The sequence below is a fragment of the Sciurus carolinensis genome, chromosome 7 (genome assembly GCF_902686445.1).
Source record: "Sciurus carolinensis chromosome 7, mSciCar1.2, whole genome shotgun sequence".
Lineage (NCBI taxonomy): Eukaryota > Metazoa > Chordata > Mammalia > Rodentia > Sciuridae > Sciurus > Sciurus carolinensis.
In genome coordinates, this window is record NC_062219.1 from 99522096 (window position 1) to 99539262 (window position 17167).

The 17167-nt window shown below is 35.8% G+C and overlaps 1 protein-coding gene across 1 annotated transcript in view; it reads left to right on the top strand.

Moving 5' to 3' along the window:
- Dst (dystonin) overlaps positions 1-17167 on the top strand; it is a 456059-nt gene that overhangs the window by 346505 nt on the left and 92387 nt on the right. The window contains 10 exon segments of the mRNA XM_047559692.1: positions 512-635; positions 4583-4791; positions 5418-5735; positions 6215-6381; positions 8038-8194; positions 9250-9376; positions 11909-11971; positions 12512-12753; positions 13631-13760; positions 16384-16583. Of these exon segments, the coding sequence (XP_047415648.1) occupies positions 512-635; positions 4583-4791; positions 5418-5735; positions 6215-6381; positions 8038-8194; positions 9250-9376; positions 11909-11971; positions 12512-12753; positions 13631-13760; positions 16384-16583 (1737 nt within the window).

Consider the following 17167-nt stretch of genomic DNA (forward strand, 5'->3'; position numbering starts at 1 on the left):
TATTTTCACAGAATGTAGCAAAGTTTCTTGATACACGTTTGGTAACTTTGATTATATCAACAAACATAAATAGAACAGTATTGAGTCAGGACCTCCTGGTGTGGAAGTCCTTAATTTCTCCTCACTAGGAGCCAGAGATGATCCCAGATATTCTTTTGTAATGGAGTTGTTGTCAAAGCCTAGAAATGAGGATTAAGGGAGAACTTGGGCTACAGTTAAGAGGGTTCTTAGGTCAGGAACCGGAACATTAGTAGGAATATAGGCTTGATAGTTTAGTTCAAGACTGATTTCGTGTTATCCAGGCTAGCTGATGCTTTTTTGGCTCATGAGACTTTATAATGGCCTTATTCTGAGAACTCCCAGAGTAAGTTTATAATGATGAAAGTTTATATGATGGAAAGTTTGCTCTCTCTGGTTTAACTTTATCATATTGTTAAATCATTTTTTCCATATTGGAAATCTGTTGCTTAGTCTTCTTGAGTATGAATGGAAAGCATTTGATCCCACACAGGCTCTGCAAGGACAGATATCAAGTCAGCAGGTTGCTATAGAGAAACTGAAAAAAACAGCTGAAGTGCTTCTAGATGCCAGGGGATCTTCACTTCCAGCCAAAAACGAGATCCAGAAAACTCTGGGTAAGAAATTCATTTTCTTGTTTCCTTTCTCACAGGTAAATTCTAAATACAGATATTCCAATAGACATGGAGAGAATGTTTACCAGTATATATATTGTATTACTTGTGGTTCTTCTCTGTTAAATGGTAATGCAGAACATGGGAGTTAATATATTTCTATGTATGCATGTGTGAGATTTTAAAAAATGTTCACAGCAGATGACTGGACATATGTTTCACCCAGATAAAGCATGAAGTAAAATCTGAGTGGAAATTTATATGAGTAGAAGAATGGAACCTTATGCTTTAAAAGCCACTTTGTAGAAGTGGGGGTACTTATTTCATTCTTATAGACATCCAAACTTTTTAATCAGATGCCCCCTAAGTAATTTCCACCTGCCCCCTCTATATATACACATTTATAAACTATGTGCACATATTACTGTATTTTCACATGTATTATATTTATAAAACTCATAACATAGAATTTTAAGAAATAATGTTAATGTATGAATGGCAGTTCATACATTTTGTTCCTCTGTCCCCATCTTGTAGATCCACATGGAGACCACTGCTATTGGAACTTGAAATAGAAAGACTATCTTAATTATATTTTTGTTATTTGAAGAGTCACATTTTAACAACACCCCAACGATTGTTAAGAGTACATAGTTACATTTTCGGTTGTTTAAATTATATATTACATTAAAACTTTAAAGTTTTTCTCTGGCATTATTTGACAGACTAATGTGTGGAACTGTACTTAGGATACAGAGGAATTTCTTTGAAGATCCTTTTGACTTAAAATCAGCAACTTAAAAATAATAACATTCTTATAGTAAATTTTATTTTGTAGCTTTTTCTAAAATATATTATGGTCCCTAAAATCAAGAATTTTGTTCAGTGACAGTATTTTTCACTAAGAAATACAAAACAAATAGTGTCTTCAGTCAGGCTGCTGTTACAAGAAGCTATAGAGTGAATAGTTTAAAAAACAAATATAGTTCTAGAGTCTGAAGATGCAAGATCAGGGTGCCAGCACAGTCAGGTTCCTGGCAAGGGCCTTATTCCTGGTTTATAGATGGCCACTTTCTCAATGGATCCTTTTATGGTAGAGAATGGAGAGAGATCATCTCGCTCATGTCTTTTTTATTAAAATATTTTTTTAGTTGTAAATGGGCACAATATCTTTTTTTAAATGTATTTATTTTTATGTGGTGCTGAGGATCCAACCCAGTGTCTCACACACGTGAGGCAAGCACTTTTCTGCTGGGCTACATCCCCAGCCCTCGTGTCCTTCTTATAAGGGCACCAGTTCTATTCATCAGGGCTCCACTCTCATGACTAATTACCTCCTCCAAGAGACAGGAAAACTGTTTTCCTCACTCAGCACTCAACATAACACAGATTGTTTCTGTGAAGTGATGCAGGAGGGTTTTCTGCACACACCAAGCAGTGCTCCAATGGACACCAGCTGAGTTTTCTATAATTAAAATCAATTCTGACACTATGTAGCTGGCAAGGGTATCAGATCCCACAGTCCCACAACACTGCTTCCCCCCACTTCAGATTCCATTCACAATTCCCACTTTGAGACCTGTACTTACCACCAATCAGCTATAAATTGAGGTTCCCATGACCTCCTCAGATTCAGTTAATTTGCTAGAGCAACTCACAGAATATGGGGAAATAGTTTACTTATATTCACCCATTTATTATAAGGATATTACAAAGGACATGTGAACCACCAGTGGAAGAGATGTACAGGGTGAGGTAGGGGAGAAGGGGCACAGTGCTCCCTAGCCTCTCTGGGCACAACACTCTCCAGGAACCTTCATGTATTCAGCTATCCTGGAGCTACCAGAACCCAGTCTTTTTATGTTTTAATGGAAGCTTTATTAACATCGGTATGACTAATTGGATCCTTGGACACGAGTGTCAACTCAACTTTCAGCCCATCTGCCTCCCTGGAGGTTAGAGGGCAGGGGATGCAAGTTCACTCTTAGTCTTCAGTCACAAGATCTGTCCCCCTGAGAATCAGCCCCATCCTGAAGCTATTCAGGAGCCTGCCACAGGAGTCAGGAAATTCCAAGAGATTTAGGAGCCCTGTCAGATACTCCTGTCACTCAGGAAATTACAAAGGTCTTAGGAGAGCTCTGTGTCAGGAAGTGGGATCAAAGACCAAATATCAGAACAAAAGATTTTTCTAGTGCTTCTTATTACTCAGGAAATTTTAAGACCTCTAAATCAGGAGCTGTGGTCAAAGACCAAATGCATATTTCTTAATATATCACAATATCACACCTTGCAAAGACTGCCTCCAAATACTGTAACTTTGGGGCTTAGGCTTCAACATGTGCATTTGAGGAGGACACAGACATTCAGTCCTTAGCAAACAATAACACTAAAATGTGTTAATTATATGGAAATATCTGATGGCATGGGAAATTGCATATCATGGCTAAGTAGTTGCTGATGTCACTCATGCTGTTGATGCCTCAGTGTTGCCCAGGTGAGGAGGAGCTCGCTTGCAAACCTCAACTTGTAATTTAGAGTAACTTTGCTCATGGCTTTGAGTCAGGGCTCATGCTGCTTATTTTGCAACTTGGTGCATGTGAGATGCCTCTTCTCTCCCCACCCAGCATTTGTACTTCTACCTCAAGGGAGCATCAAATCCCACACTGAACTTTTGGTACCAAGAGACATGATTCTCTCTCTCAGACCCTTAAAATCAATCAATCAATCAATCTCTCTCTTTTCCCTCCTGTACTGAGGATTGAACACAGGGCCTTGAGCATGCTAGGCAAGCACTATACCCACTGAACTACATCCTCAGTCCTTAACCTTAACCTCTTGATTTGGTGAAAATTTGTCAAGCTGTTTTCTCATAGCTTTAGGACAACACAAAACTAGTTTTGTTATTTGGATTGTGTTTCATGGGCCAAACACAAACATGTAACGTATTTCATTTATAGAGATTCAGATCATGGCTTTCTTCTACTGATGCATCTTGATGTGTTAGGTGAAAGCAATCAGAAATAAGATTTTGAGTTCTAGGACAATAAATGCTAAACTAAATTCACAATTAAAAACAAGATTGTTTTTCCAGAAATGAATACATCAAAAAGCACTGTGCTTTGAACTTCTCATTGGTTTACAATGAGACTATAGAATGCTAAAGGGTATAACTTTACATTCAAGGGAAAACTAAGCTGGAGGGTTTTTCTTTTTCTTAAATCTTTAGAATTGAAAGTAAAGTTTATCTCATATGAATTTGTTATTTCCTCATTTTGTCTGCTATTAAACTTTTAAGTAAATTCTCTTTGTGTATATATTAGAAGCATAATCTCTACTTTTCAGTGAAATTTCATTGCTGTCCCATGTTCTTAATTCATTTGCACCTGACAATTTCCATGCAGTTGAATGCTTTCTCAGGTTATGAAGAATGACAAGAGCTTTTTAGCACATATGTGTGTATGACAGAGTAAGAGGGTGATAAATTTTAGATCTAAAGGTTAATTCTTGACAAGTACATATATGTCTTAAGTATAGTTTTATGTAACTCATTTTTAAAATCCAAATAGTTGTCAAAAAGTATTGCCAATTTGAAATGCCAGATTGAGACCCAGTGTTTATTCCAGAGGTTTGCTATTCAGACCACTCATCTCTTTTGGACCATTCAAATGTTTATACATGCAAAAATCTCTTGGATATAAGAGATTTGCCAGCAGAGTATACAAATAAAACTTTAGAAATTTTTAACTTTTTAAATTCTATTAGATTCTTTTGTTTGTTCATCTTTTAAGATTTTAGGTGGTGATCTGATTAGGCCTTATGAATTTATCATTTAAACGTTTTCCTTTTCCAGTTTTTGTATGGAAATTTGATGATTCATCTTGGTGTTATTTTGAAAAGGAATAGGGCAAAGAGAACTTTGTGGTTAACATTTCCTGCTCTGTTTGAACTAGATGACATTGTTGGGAGATACGATGATCTGTCCAAGTCTGTTAGTGAACGTAATGAAAAACTCCAGATAACCCTGACCCGCTCTCTGAGTGTGCAGGATGGCTTGGATGAAATGCTGGAGTGGATGGGAAGTGTGGAAAGTTCTCTGAAACAACAAGGTCAAGTGCCCTTAAACTCTGCAGCTCTTCAGGATCTCATCAGTAAAAACACCGTAAGTGGCATTTAAAAAGAAAAAAAAATTCCACTGATAGTTAAAAAAATAGTTTTGTAAACTCTAAGGAGAGGTAGATTTAACATAAATTTAAGGATACAGAAGACGAGATGTTCCCTGCATATAATAGTGTGAAAAGCAGTACTTGCACAGACCCAAGTATATGAAATGATTTTTCTATGATGGAGGCTAGAAAGGGTTTCATTTACTTTTTCATGAATATTATTTGTTAGAGAGGGCATATACATAAATTGAGTCCTATCTTGTTTGTCACTGCTTCAGCCAGCTGCACATGAGGCTCATCAGATCAATCTTGTTGTTGTCTAGCCATTTAAAAATTAGGACCATGGCTAATCCCCAGGCTCCACTGGGTCCCAGGGGTTGCCAAGTAGCAGCAGCCTCCTGCTTTTTTCCAGCAACCAGCCAGCTGTTCTCCACTCTCCCTTGAAGAGATTTTGGATGGAATTCCTCAGGGGACAAATCACACTTGTCATTCAGTTTCAACTGTTAACCTTCTTAGTCACAGGTTGTTCAAACTATGCTGTTATGAATAGTAATTGTTAAAATTCTGTGGTGTTTTTTATAAACATCATTATGAAGCTTATGTAATATTTGGTGTATTTCAGATGTTGGAACAAGATATTGCAGGTCGCCAGAGCAGTATAAATGCCATGAATGAAAAAGTGAAGAAATTTATGGAAACAACAGATCCATCCACTGCTTCCTCACTGCAAGCTAAAATGAAGGACCTCTCCATTCGGTTTTCAGAAGCGAGCCATAAACACAAAGAAAAACTTGCCAAAATGGAGGAGCTGAAAACCAAAGTTGAACTGTTTGAGAACCTCTCAGAAAAGCTCCAGACATTTTTAGAAACAAAAACTCAGGCTCTTTCTGAGGTAGATGTGCCAGGAAAAGATGTTACTGAATTGTCTCAGTATATGCAGGTATGTCTTCCTTAATACTCCTGAGACCAAGCAAGTTGACTAATAATTAAGGCAAACTCATAATTTACTGGCAGAATCATAATTATTATAATTATCAATTACCATTTTCATTGCTTGTGTGTTAATAAAGATTTATGTATTCTTCCCTTAAAATCCTTAAACCACATCTTTGCTTAAAACCTTTGCCTGTTGGATAGAAATCAATATCACTTATCACACATATCATAGATATTATAAGTATCATCTTATATGCCAGAACCCACAAAGAAACAAAATATAAAGTACATTTTAAAATTAAATAAATTTTATTCTCTTTCAAATAGTCTTCTGCATATTTATTATGTTTGGAGTGTTGACTAAGCAGATTTATTCTTCTGTGAAATTCTGAATAGAGCCTTTCTGGTCCTATACATACCACTGAATGGAATACTCTTTGAAGATACAGCAACATCTACATTGGCTATTTAAATGTTTTGCAGGAATCAACTTCTGAATTCTTAGAACACAAGAAAGATCTTGAAGTTTTGCATAATCTCCTGAAGGAGATATCCAGTCATGGTTTACCAGGTGATAAGGCTTTGGTTTTTGAAAAAACAAATAATTTGTCAAAGAAATTCAAAGAAATGGAGGATACTATCAAAGAAAAGTAAGTTGCACTTGAAAATTTTTTTTTATTCTGGTTAATAGTAATTAGATGAGTTGCTTTTATTTACTTGTGCAGATACCTGAAACAGTTTTAAAAACTTGAGACTAAGTAGTTACTTTACCTGTTTTTATATTTTGACTTTTTTGCTATTAAAATTAAATATATATTTCTTAAAATGCTTTGGAGGAAAACTCAAAAGCTTCCTCCATAGAAGTGGAAAGCATTGTATATGAAAAATGGCAATGGTAATGTATTACTGAAAATGATTTAAACTAACTGTAATCCCTGAAGCTTTTGTCAAATAAGATGTTTTTATTTGCAAAGACAGAAATAACCAGAAAAGATAACTCCTGGTTCTTTACTTCCTGGGTACTTTAGAAGCTATATACAATTTCCATATTGTTTTTAATGGCCTTTTATTTCTTTTTAAATACCAGCTTACTTTTTAAAGAGTAGATGACAGTGACTTGGGTGATTGAGGCAGGAGGATCACAATTCAAGGACAGCCTCAGCAACTTAGTGAGACCCTGTCTCCAGAAAATAAAAATTAAGAAAAGTAGCTGAGCCATGAGTCCATGAAGAAACAAGAGAATAGAATGAACCTAATTTCAACTAAAAATGCTATACAGTAATAAATCTTGTGACTGAGCTTCTGCGTTTCTGACCTCATGTTAGAGTACACATCTGATTTTGCTAAGGTTTATGTGGAAAACTCTTCAAAAGATAGAAAATGGCCATTTCTCTTTCAGCAACTTTTCTTTCTTTAGAATTCTCTACCTAAAACTTTTAGCTGCTGTTTATTACTGCTCACAGTGCTGTTTTCCATCTCATCAAACGTTACTTAATTCATACTGCATAGAAGTGTTCTTGGTTTTCTTAGGTAATCTCTAGGTTATTTTTCTTTCAAATGGATCCTACTTTGAAACCACGTGGCCTTCAGTAATTAGTCCAGATGTAGTGTGTTCTTATCCGGTATTCCACACACTCTCGTGTGCTCACGGGTCATCTACATGCCAAATGTCACCACACTCACAGTTCTTAGGCTGACTTGTGTGCTCCTTCCCTGGTGCTGAGCATACAGAAAGATCCCTGTAGTCACTGTGGAGCTTTCTGAGTCTCCATGGGGCCCAGTGTAGGGGTTGGCAATAAGACTCTGCAGTCACTAGGTCTCATCTCAATTTGAGACCTAAATCTGATCTACCTGAAGCACTGGGTCTACCCATCCATTAATATGACAGTAGTATAGTGTAGAAACCACTAGGTGGCATGATGTTTTCCTCCTGTTGATGATTATACACGTTTCCTTTCTGGCTCTTTGCATGCTGGTGTTAAGCATCATATAAACTGGACAGATCAAAGCTTGTTGAATCTAAATAATGTTAAAGCTGTTTATGTAGTCTTAGAGTTTATGTAGCATTTGAGAATATCTTTACATATGGGTTGCAGATTTCTTGACTGCTCCTATCCATGAACTTTGCGAGGAAGAGTTATTTAGCTTATTTCACTTGCCACTTATGAAACCTTTCTTCCTGTATCAAAGTAACATGAAATTTTTTAAATGTTAAGCCCAATATTGAAATAGTAATTATTGATTAGAATTAGTCTTTGGAGTATCTCCTTTTACGGCTTAATTTTGGTATGATTTTTGTTGATTAGGAAAGAAGCTGTAACTTCTTGTCAAGAACAACTGGAAGCGTTCCAAGCCCTTGTTAAATCTTTGAAATCTTGGATAAAAGAAACAACAGAGCAAGTTCCCATCCTGCAGCCTTCTTTTGGTGCAGAGGATTTAGGAAAATCCCTGGAAGAAACTAAGGTGATTTATTGTATCTAATACTATTTTTTTGTTTGCCTATGTTGGTAATGAAAGGTAGTTTCCTTTAATCTAAAATCATGTAAGTTGGATCTCTGTATGTACTGTATTTTTTGTTCATATTTGGAAATCATGACATGGGGTTAACTGATCCTTTTGAGGAAGGACATAAACTTTCAGTTAATATACTTTTTTTTTTTAAAGAAAAAAGATGTTTTAATGAATTGCTATTCTAGTTTCCAAGTTTCCTTCCCCACCAAATTACTACTTCATTTGTTAATTTTCATACAACTTCTCATAGTAGCAAGTGGCTCAGGAGACTGAGGTAGGAGAATCGAGAGGTCAAAGCCAGCCTTAGCAAAAGTGAGGTACTAAGCAACTCAGTGAGACCCTGTCTCTAAATAAAATACAAAATAGGGTTGAGGATGTGGCTCAGTGGTCGAATGCCCCTGAGTTCAATTCCTGGACCACCCCCACCAAAAAAAAATCCTGCTCTTCACTCAAAATTTGAATATCAACCAGTATTCAAAGATATAAATTATTGGAATTTCCTTTGCAAAATAGTGCACAAGTCATTAGTCCTCTGTAAGTCATAAAAACTATAACCAGTTAAGGCAATTTTCCTCTCCAAATTTGTGGAGAGTTGTGTTTTTAAAAAATCATTGAAATTTTGATGATTAAAACTAATAGTGAAATGGAATTCTGAATTCCCATGTATTTATTTTTATTGTTCCTAGTGCATTTCATCTTTTAACTTGGCTGTTACCTAGTAGTCTTACACGCTGACAGTTGACAGTTATTTTGGAACCAGACATAGCCTGACTTCTAGGAGCAGAATGCAGAATGGGCTGTACCTCATTTCTCACTCACTGCTAACAGTGTTAACAGCTACCTGGGCTGTGGAAACAAAGAGGGATGGTGTCTTTTTCTTCCATTCATAGCCCCACAAATCAGGGCCTGTAGTCATTGCTTTAAGATATGCGTAAGAAATTGAACTATAATGTGCAACTTTGAAGATATTAAGGAGACTGAAAAATAATGTGTTTTTGTATCTCAAGAAATTACAAGAAAAGTGGAATTTAAAATCACCAGAGATTCAGAAAGTAAATAACAGTGGGATCTCACTATGTAACCTAATAAGTGCTGTGACTACTCCTGCGAAAGCAATAGCAGCAGTTAAATCAGGTATGTGCTTTATTTACATGGCAAAAACGGTAAGAATTGAGTCCACTCATGTTAATTTCATTTATATATGTTATTTTAAAATGATTGCACAAATTAATAGGTTAATTAGCTAAAAATTGATATTAGTAATTTGTCCTTTGGTAGTCCTGTGGCTGCCTATCCAAAACACAAAGACATTTTCCAAATCAGCCCACAGGAGAACAAGTCTGAACAAAGAGAAATATTTAGAAAGATTATCTGAATCTTAGATTTTGTCCCTTAAAAAAAAATCCTACAGAATGGAATAAATACAAAGTGAAAGTGGCAAGATAGGGGGCATCTATAAACACACTAAAACCTGTCATGGAAATGTATCTGTAATAATCAATCTCAAATCCCTCTTATGTTTCTTTTTATTAAATAATACAAATGAAATGTATGAAAATTAATATGTTAGAATAAGGAGGGGACAGATAAAATCCATTACTGTGGGAGGGGACAGAAAAAATCCATTTTTTTTTTGTTTTTACCTTAATTAAATAGAAATATTGAAATTCTATTTGCAATATTTCTATTCTCATTATAATATTTAATTAAACAATTCCAGTCACCTATGAAGGAAGTGAGGCAAGGAAACATGCTCTCTTTCTGTGGCATGGACTGCTCTTATTTATTCCCATCTACTTTATTCTGTACAGTGTTCCCATAGCCAGTCTATCAGAATCACAGTCTGGTCATGGTGAATCCCTCTCTCCTCAACAGGAGGGGAGAGTCATGTATAAATATTGGTTGTAAAATCAGTCTGAGTGGTGGGTATAGTTTTTAGCTTAAAACATACCCTACTGAGATTTGAAAATCCAAGAATAGACAGAAGGCAAATCTCTGCCCTTACTCTGAGAGTTTCTGGTGCCCTCTGTGGTCTATCTAGCCTGACCAGGCCTCCAGCTGTCCCTATTGTGATACTGATGTTCCAGCTGGGCCTTTCTCAACCAACCATTTATTCCACTCTATTAATCCCATTTCAGAGAAGACCCATATTATATATGGTGAGGTGATCTCTCCTTTATCTCCTAATCAGATTTCCTGAAATGTCAAGGTGGTGGTGTTTTTTGTTTTTTTTTTTTTTTTTAAAGAAAAGGAATCCTATTGTGTATCAATTATTTTAGTTTTTTGTTTCCCCTTTCTGTTTTTTTTAATATTTTTAGTTGTAGATGAATGCATACTTTTATTTTATTGGTTTATTTTTATATGGTACTGAGTATCGAACTGAGTGCCTCACACATACTAGGCAAGCATTCAGCTATGGTAGGAATCAGTGTTGAGCATCTGTGAGATGTTTTCATTTCCATCTAAAAAGTTGTGTGTAATTTTTTTTTTTCTTTTTTTAAGGAACAAAACTTAAAATTCAGATGTTTAAATATTTGTATAGACTTGTTCTCATGTGTTGATTTGGGAAATGCCTTTGTGTTTTGAATAGGCAGCCAGTGACTACTAGCATGAAAAAAATCTAATTGCTGTTTAAAAAAAATTTTTTTTGGCTGTTGATGGACCTTTATTCATCTTTTAATATGCAGTGCTGAGAACCAAACCCAGTATCTCACATATGCTAGGCAAACACTCTACCACAACCCCATCCCAGTTTACTTTATTTTTTAAAAATATTCTGATTATGAAAAAATGTACCAAGGCTAGACAGTTATATAATAAAAGAGAAATAATAGTTACTGCTCACTGAGTAGCTGCTGTTTGCTAGGCAATGGGTTAACCATTTTTAGTTCCCACAGTGGTCTTACAGGTGATATATCATCAGTTTGTTTGATTAGTTTGTCCAGACACATGCCGCTAGTAATTAGTGGGACTGGGATTTAAATTCATACACCACACCTGGGCACTCCAACCACTGCGCTTTCTCTGTGTTGACTTCATGTGGAGGGTTTTGTGGTTTTGTTTTTACTTTTTACTTTTCTCTCATGTCTTTTTAAATCATTCTACCTCCATTCAACCCATGATTACCCCATATACCTGCACCAGTGTTCAGTTCTTTAGTAAGGCAGATGCTCTGGCTAGTTATTTATGCTTCAATATAGGTATATACTAAGCACCTTCTAAGCTTCAGCAATTTTATCATTAAGATAACTTGAGCCATAAAGCAATTTTATCACAATTTAAATAATATTTAATGTTTGATTTATATAGTTTAAAGGGACTGAAACTCTAGTGTTTAAGATGCTCATGTTACTACTTTAAGAATGAATTTTATAGGTCTGGGGATGTGATAGAAAGTTTGCCTGGCATGGGCAAGACCATGGTTTTGATCCCCAGTACCACCAAAAACAAAATAAATTTTATGTGAAGATGAGGATGAGTACTTAAATTTTGGACCTTCATGGGGTTTTGAATTTTACATTTTGAAATAGTAATAACATTTAAAAATGATCATTGTTTATGGGGTTTAATGTCATCTATAATGTATAATAGTAGGTATACATTATTACATTATTGTGTAATATAATTAACATGTAAGAAGTTTATGATTACTTCATATTTGTGCAGGTGGAGTAATACTAAATGGTGAAGGAACAGATACAAGTACTCAGGACATTCTGGCAAATAAAGGTAAATAGAAATTTAAATGGTTATTGATTAACATAACGTGGCATTTCTTGACAGACTAAATCTTAGAGGAGAACAGTTATTTTGTTGAAATTTCAAACTATTAAAATGGTATTTAATTAGCAGTCACAATTTCCATAAATATCATATTTGCATAATTTGCTATTAACACAGTGCTTGGATTGGCACTTGGTTTGTTTCCTTCTTTTTGGTTAATTTGAAATATTTTGTCACTTGGAATAACATTATTTGAACTAATTTATTGACTTAGTGCCTGATTAATGAATGCATTTTATAATTTGAGTATTTTATTCCTTTTAAAATTACCTTTTTTATTTCACTTGTATTATACAGTATTCCCAAATTTTCATGAAACTGCATTATAAAGTAATCTAACCTTTAAGTTCTAGAAGGTCTGGTTTATCATAGTAGGCTTCAGAGTGACAAAATAGAAGGAAATATTATATAAAACAAATTCTGTTTCTATATCTCTTCTCCAGTGTCCTGAACATGTATCAGTATCATCTTTTTCTTTACTCCTAGGTTTAACATCCATTAAAAAGGACATGACTGACATAAGTCATGGCTATGAAGATCTTGGCCTCTTACTCAAGGACAAAATAACTGAACTGAATACTAAACTCTCCAAATTGCAAAAGGCTCAGGAAGAATCAAGTTCAATGATGCAGTGGTTACAGAAAATGAACAAAACTGCAAAAAAATGGCATCATACCCCAACACCTACAGACACTGAGGCTGTGAAGACTCAGGTTGAGCAGAATAAGGTACAGGCACTTACTGAAGACGTGGAAGAGAGTGAACTCATGCTTGGAACTGAACCTTGGTGGTCAGGAGCTTTATGTTTTCTAGGTCTAAATTTCTATAGAGGCTTTCTGTAGAGATTGATAATAGTCATGTTTTCTGCACTTTAACATTATAAACATGAGTTCCTAGATGTGACTCAGTGAAGTGCCCCTGGGTTCAATCCCTGGTACCAAGAAAAAAAAAATCCTTTTGGGTATAAGTAACTTGAAATAAGTTTAAATCTGGGTTGTTAACCAGACGACTATTAGAAAAGATTTAGGGCTAAGTGTACTGGGATCTATTGTGTCTAGTATAGATTTGGTTAGGTAATGTCTCCCTTTCTTTTGTGGATGGTATTTATAGCTATTCAGTTTGGGAAAATGATTTTCCATGGTGAAAATGATGGCAAAAAGTTCTAGAGGTTACTGATTTGTATTTGAACTCTGTAAGGTGTTGTCCACAAAAGTGCTTATCTCCCAGTAGATACTCAAATTCTGGCAGCCTTTATCAAAGCTGATTTTCTTATTAATTATGATCTTACTGGATGTCATCTTGCTTTTTTCCATAGTGGTTTGTTTGAGAATATGAAATTCTTCCTCAGTAATGGGGACAGGAGTCATTATCTCCATGGTTATAGTGTTCCTCTGTGGGATTCCTTTATCCCAGAGTTGAAGACTAGCAGAGAAGAGGAAAGGAAAATAATTAACTGCTGAATCCAGGCCCTCACCCACTTGAGCATTTAACAGTGGATTTTTTCCTCTTTTGGTCATGCTAGAGGGAAAAAAGCTCTATCATAATTGTGTTTTTGTCTTTTGATGTTGGCATACTTTAATGTAGTTATTTTTTTTTCCTTGTTAGTCATTTGAGGCAGAACTAAAGCAAAATGTAAACAAAGTACAGGAGTTGAAAGACAAATTGACAGAGTTGTTGGAGGAGAACCCAGATACTCCTGAGGCCCCCAAATGGAAACAGATGTTGTCAGAAATAGGTATGTTATATAATTTACACCAAAGTCCATGAACAGAAGCTCAGTCATTTTTCTTTTTTATTCTCTTTATCAGAAAACATCCAATAGCCTCACTTATTTTTTGATTTTCTTTACTGTTTCAGAATCCATTTTTGCATATTTAAGTGTCCATTTAAATTATATTTTTCTGAGAATTGGCATGTAACTATTTTATGACACTTATGTTATAAAATGCTGTGCATTGAGTAACATTGCTTTCATGAATGTTTATTTTTACTAGCTTTTGTATGCTTTATTATCCTTTTTATGCTTTGTTATATTTTACTTTACACATTCTTTTGTTCATATGTTTGGAAAAGGTGGGCTCCAATCTCCTACCGAGGATTAATTCTAGAACTCCTTCAGCCCTGTCCTTCATGCTATTCTTCTCTCCCCCAACCAATATCAAAAAGTAATTTGCTACAGAAGGCTGGTGATTTTCTTTCTTTACCCAGAGTTATCCTCCTTCCCCGCTCCTGTTCTTGTATAAATTACTGCTTATGGGTACAGAATTTTCTTCACAAGCCTTATGTCTTATCATAATGATGTTGAAAATGGATGTCAGACAAGGATTATATTTGTTCCTTCATAGTATTGTTTGGAGAATTCAATAAGTTAATGTGTGTATAGCTCAGCAGAACAGTACCTGGCACATAGTAAGTGCTATTGAGTGTATACCATCAATTATTACAATAAGTATTCTACTTTGAGGTATTTCATTATATTTATCTAAGTATTATCCTTTCTCTGGAGACAGATGTGCTGTGATAGTTTAGAAACCTGTAAGTATTTAGCTTGAAAAAAGTTACCCTAGGAGATTTTAGTTAACAGGTGTGTGTAATCCAACTGTGGAGACCTCTGTTGCATTGTAATCTGTTTGCTCCTAATTCACTGGCTCTCCCTGGGATATCAGAATTACTTGGGCAGGCTGTTATCAAGACATTTTAGAACAGAAGTGGGAGTGAGGAATGTGTATTTCAAAAACACTTCCTGATGTTTTCATTTCTCAACCCTGTTTTAATTACATTTTTTGTTGTCAGATTGTGTTTGGAATACACCATGTAGAATTATCTCATTAGACAAGGATTCAGGGATTGGGTTCTATTAAAACCAGCCCATTTCTAAGTGAAAAAAATCTCTCAAGTCAACTAGTCATACCCATCAATCAGTGTTTCTGGAGCAACATGTGTATATCCAAAATGCCAGGCTGAGTGTCTTCAGTGTAGGGAGTGCTGTCTTGAGCACAGGGAGAGCAGGAAAGTTTTCTAGCAGAGGTAAGATCCTGTGGAATTGTGAAGGAAGAAAACCCTTGGGAGGTATGAAGAGGAGGTGGAGCATGTCAGGCCCAGGACCTGTGTTATCAAGAAAGTCTGATTGGATGGTAATGGTGAGATTAGCAAGGCCAGGTTGGAGGATTCACCTCATTTGAACTCCCCAAGATGGGTAGACTAGATCCAGATTGGGAGAAGCCCTGAATGTCAGGGAAAAAAACCTAGATGTTATCATCTAGGTGGTGAGAACTTAAGTATTGAAGAATTTGAACAGGGAAGTGCCATGTTTAAAAGTGATATATTGTTATAAAGGAAAGTATCTTAAACCAAATGGATTGCATGTGAGAAGCACAAAGAGCAGGGATACCAGTTAAAAGATTGATTGGCCTCAGCCCTGTGGTTCTCAAAGTGTGTTTTGGAATCCACACCATCAACAGCAACAGCACCTGGAAGCTTGTTAGAAGTGCAGACTTTCAGACCCCAGACCTACTGGGGAAACCCTAGAGGTGGGGCCCCAACATCTGTGCTTATTATCCAACCCCACCCCCAGGTGATTCTAATGCAGCTCAAGTTTAAGCAACACTGGTCTACACAAAATATGATGAAAACCAAAATGGAGTCCATCACTGGAAATATAAGGAAGGGGAGTAAATCATTTTTGATCAATAAGATTGGTGGTCATAAAAGACCATTCTGAATTATTGCATCTCAGCCACCTGGGAGAGATGACAGCTGTTGAAAGAAATCTAAAAGGAGAATCCTCCAGTTTTAAGAGGAATAAACCCCCCAAAATAAAAAATAAAATAAAATGAATTTTATATTTTAATGTTGAGTTTAAAGGGTTGGTGAGATTTTCTACTGGAACTTTCCAGCAGCTGGTTGTTATGTGTGATTTGAATAGGAGAGATGACGGGGATAGATACACATTTGGCAGCCACTTGCCTAGAAAGGATACTGAAGATTTGATACTTCAAAAAAGAAAATTAATGTTTATTGTTCTAGTAGTTGAAGAAACAGATTGTATGATCTCTCAAAGGAATGAGAGCACTCAGGATCCTAATGGCTTTAAGGAATATTCCACGTTCCATAATATCTTCTAACGTCAGATTCAGTCCTTTTTATTATACTTCCATTGACATACAGCCACCAGGTCCATAAAATCTGTATTGTTGAATACACTTAGTTCTTTTTAGGTTAGACCGTTAGTTAGCTATGTAAGAAGAGTTATAAGAAAGGAACTCTGCCTATTACATTTTGAAAAATATCAAACCATCTTCTTGTAAGTGTGTTAAATATATAAAAACCAAATGCCAGTTTCATCCTCTTTCTTTTAGATTCTAAGTGGCAAGAACTCAATCAATTAACAGTTGACAGACAACAAAAATTGGAAGAATCCTCCAATAATCTTACCCAATTCCAGACCCTAGAGGCTCAGTTAAAACAGTGGCTTGTGGAGAAAGAACTGATGGTCAGTGTTCTTGGGCCCTTGTCAATTGACCCAAATATGCTGAACACACAAAAGCAGCAGGTGCAGGTGAGTATTACCTAATATCCCAGCTCAGGCACAGCACTTTGACTTAACAAGACAAATGCTTTCATTATAAACACGTTAGTGTTGGGTGATTTCTGTGCTTTAACTCCCTTGCAATACATTTGTAATATTTCAGATGCTCCTGAGACACTAGTCTAAGATTAGTAGGAAGTCCCTGCAAAGCTATGAGTTTTAGAGAACAGCAGCTATAGTTGTCCTGTCATATGTTCCCTGAGCCTATGAGTGGACCAAGCCCCTTGATTACTTCAGTCATATTGTGATTGGTGCAGACCCTGCTAAAAAGGGCCTTCTCTGAAGTATTAATGTGTTTCTTTAATATTTTTACAAGAAGCTAGTTATAATTTTATTGTTTAGAAATTACTCCTTTGAGGTTTTACTCATTTTGATTGTGGTAGCAGATAATGAAACTTGTAAAACTCATGCAGTACAGTCCTGAGGGGGAGAGAGAGACAGAATAAGAAGGAAACAGGGAGTCAGGGAAGCAGAGAGGGAACTCGAATCCTGTGTGTTAAGCTAGTCTAATTACAGAGCAGAAAAATCCACAAAGGGAAAAAAATCTATTATAA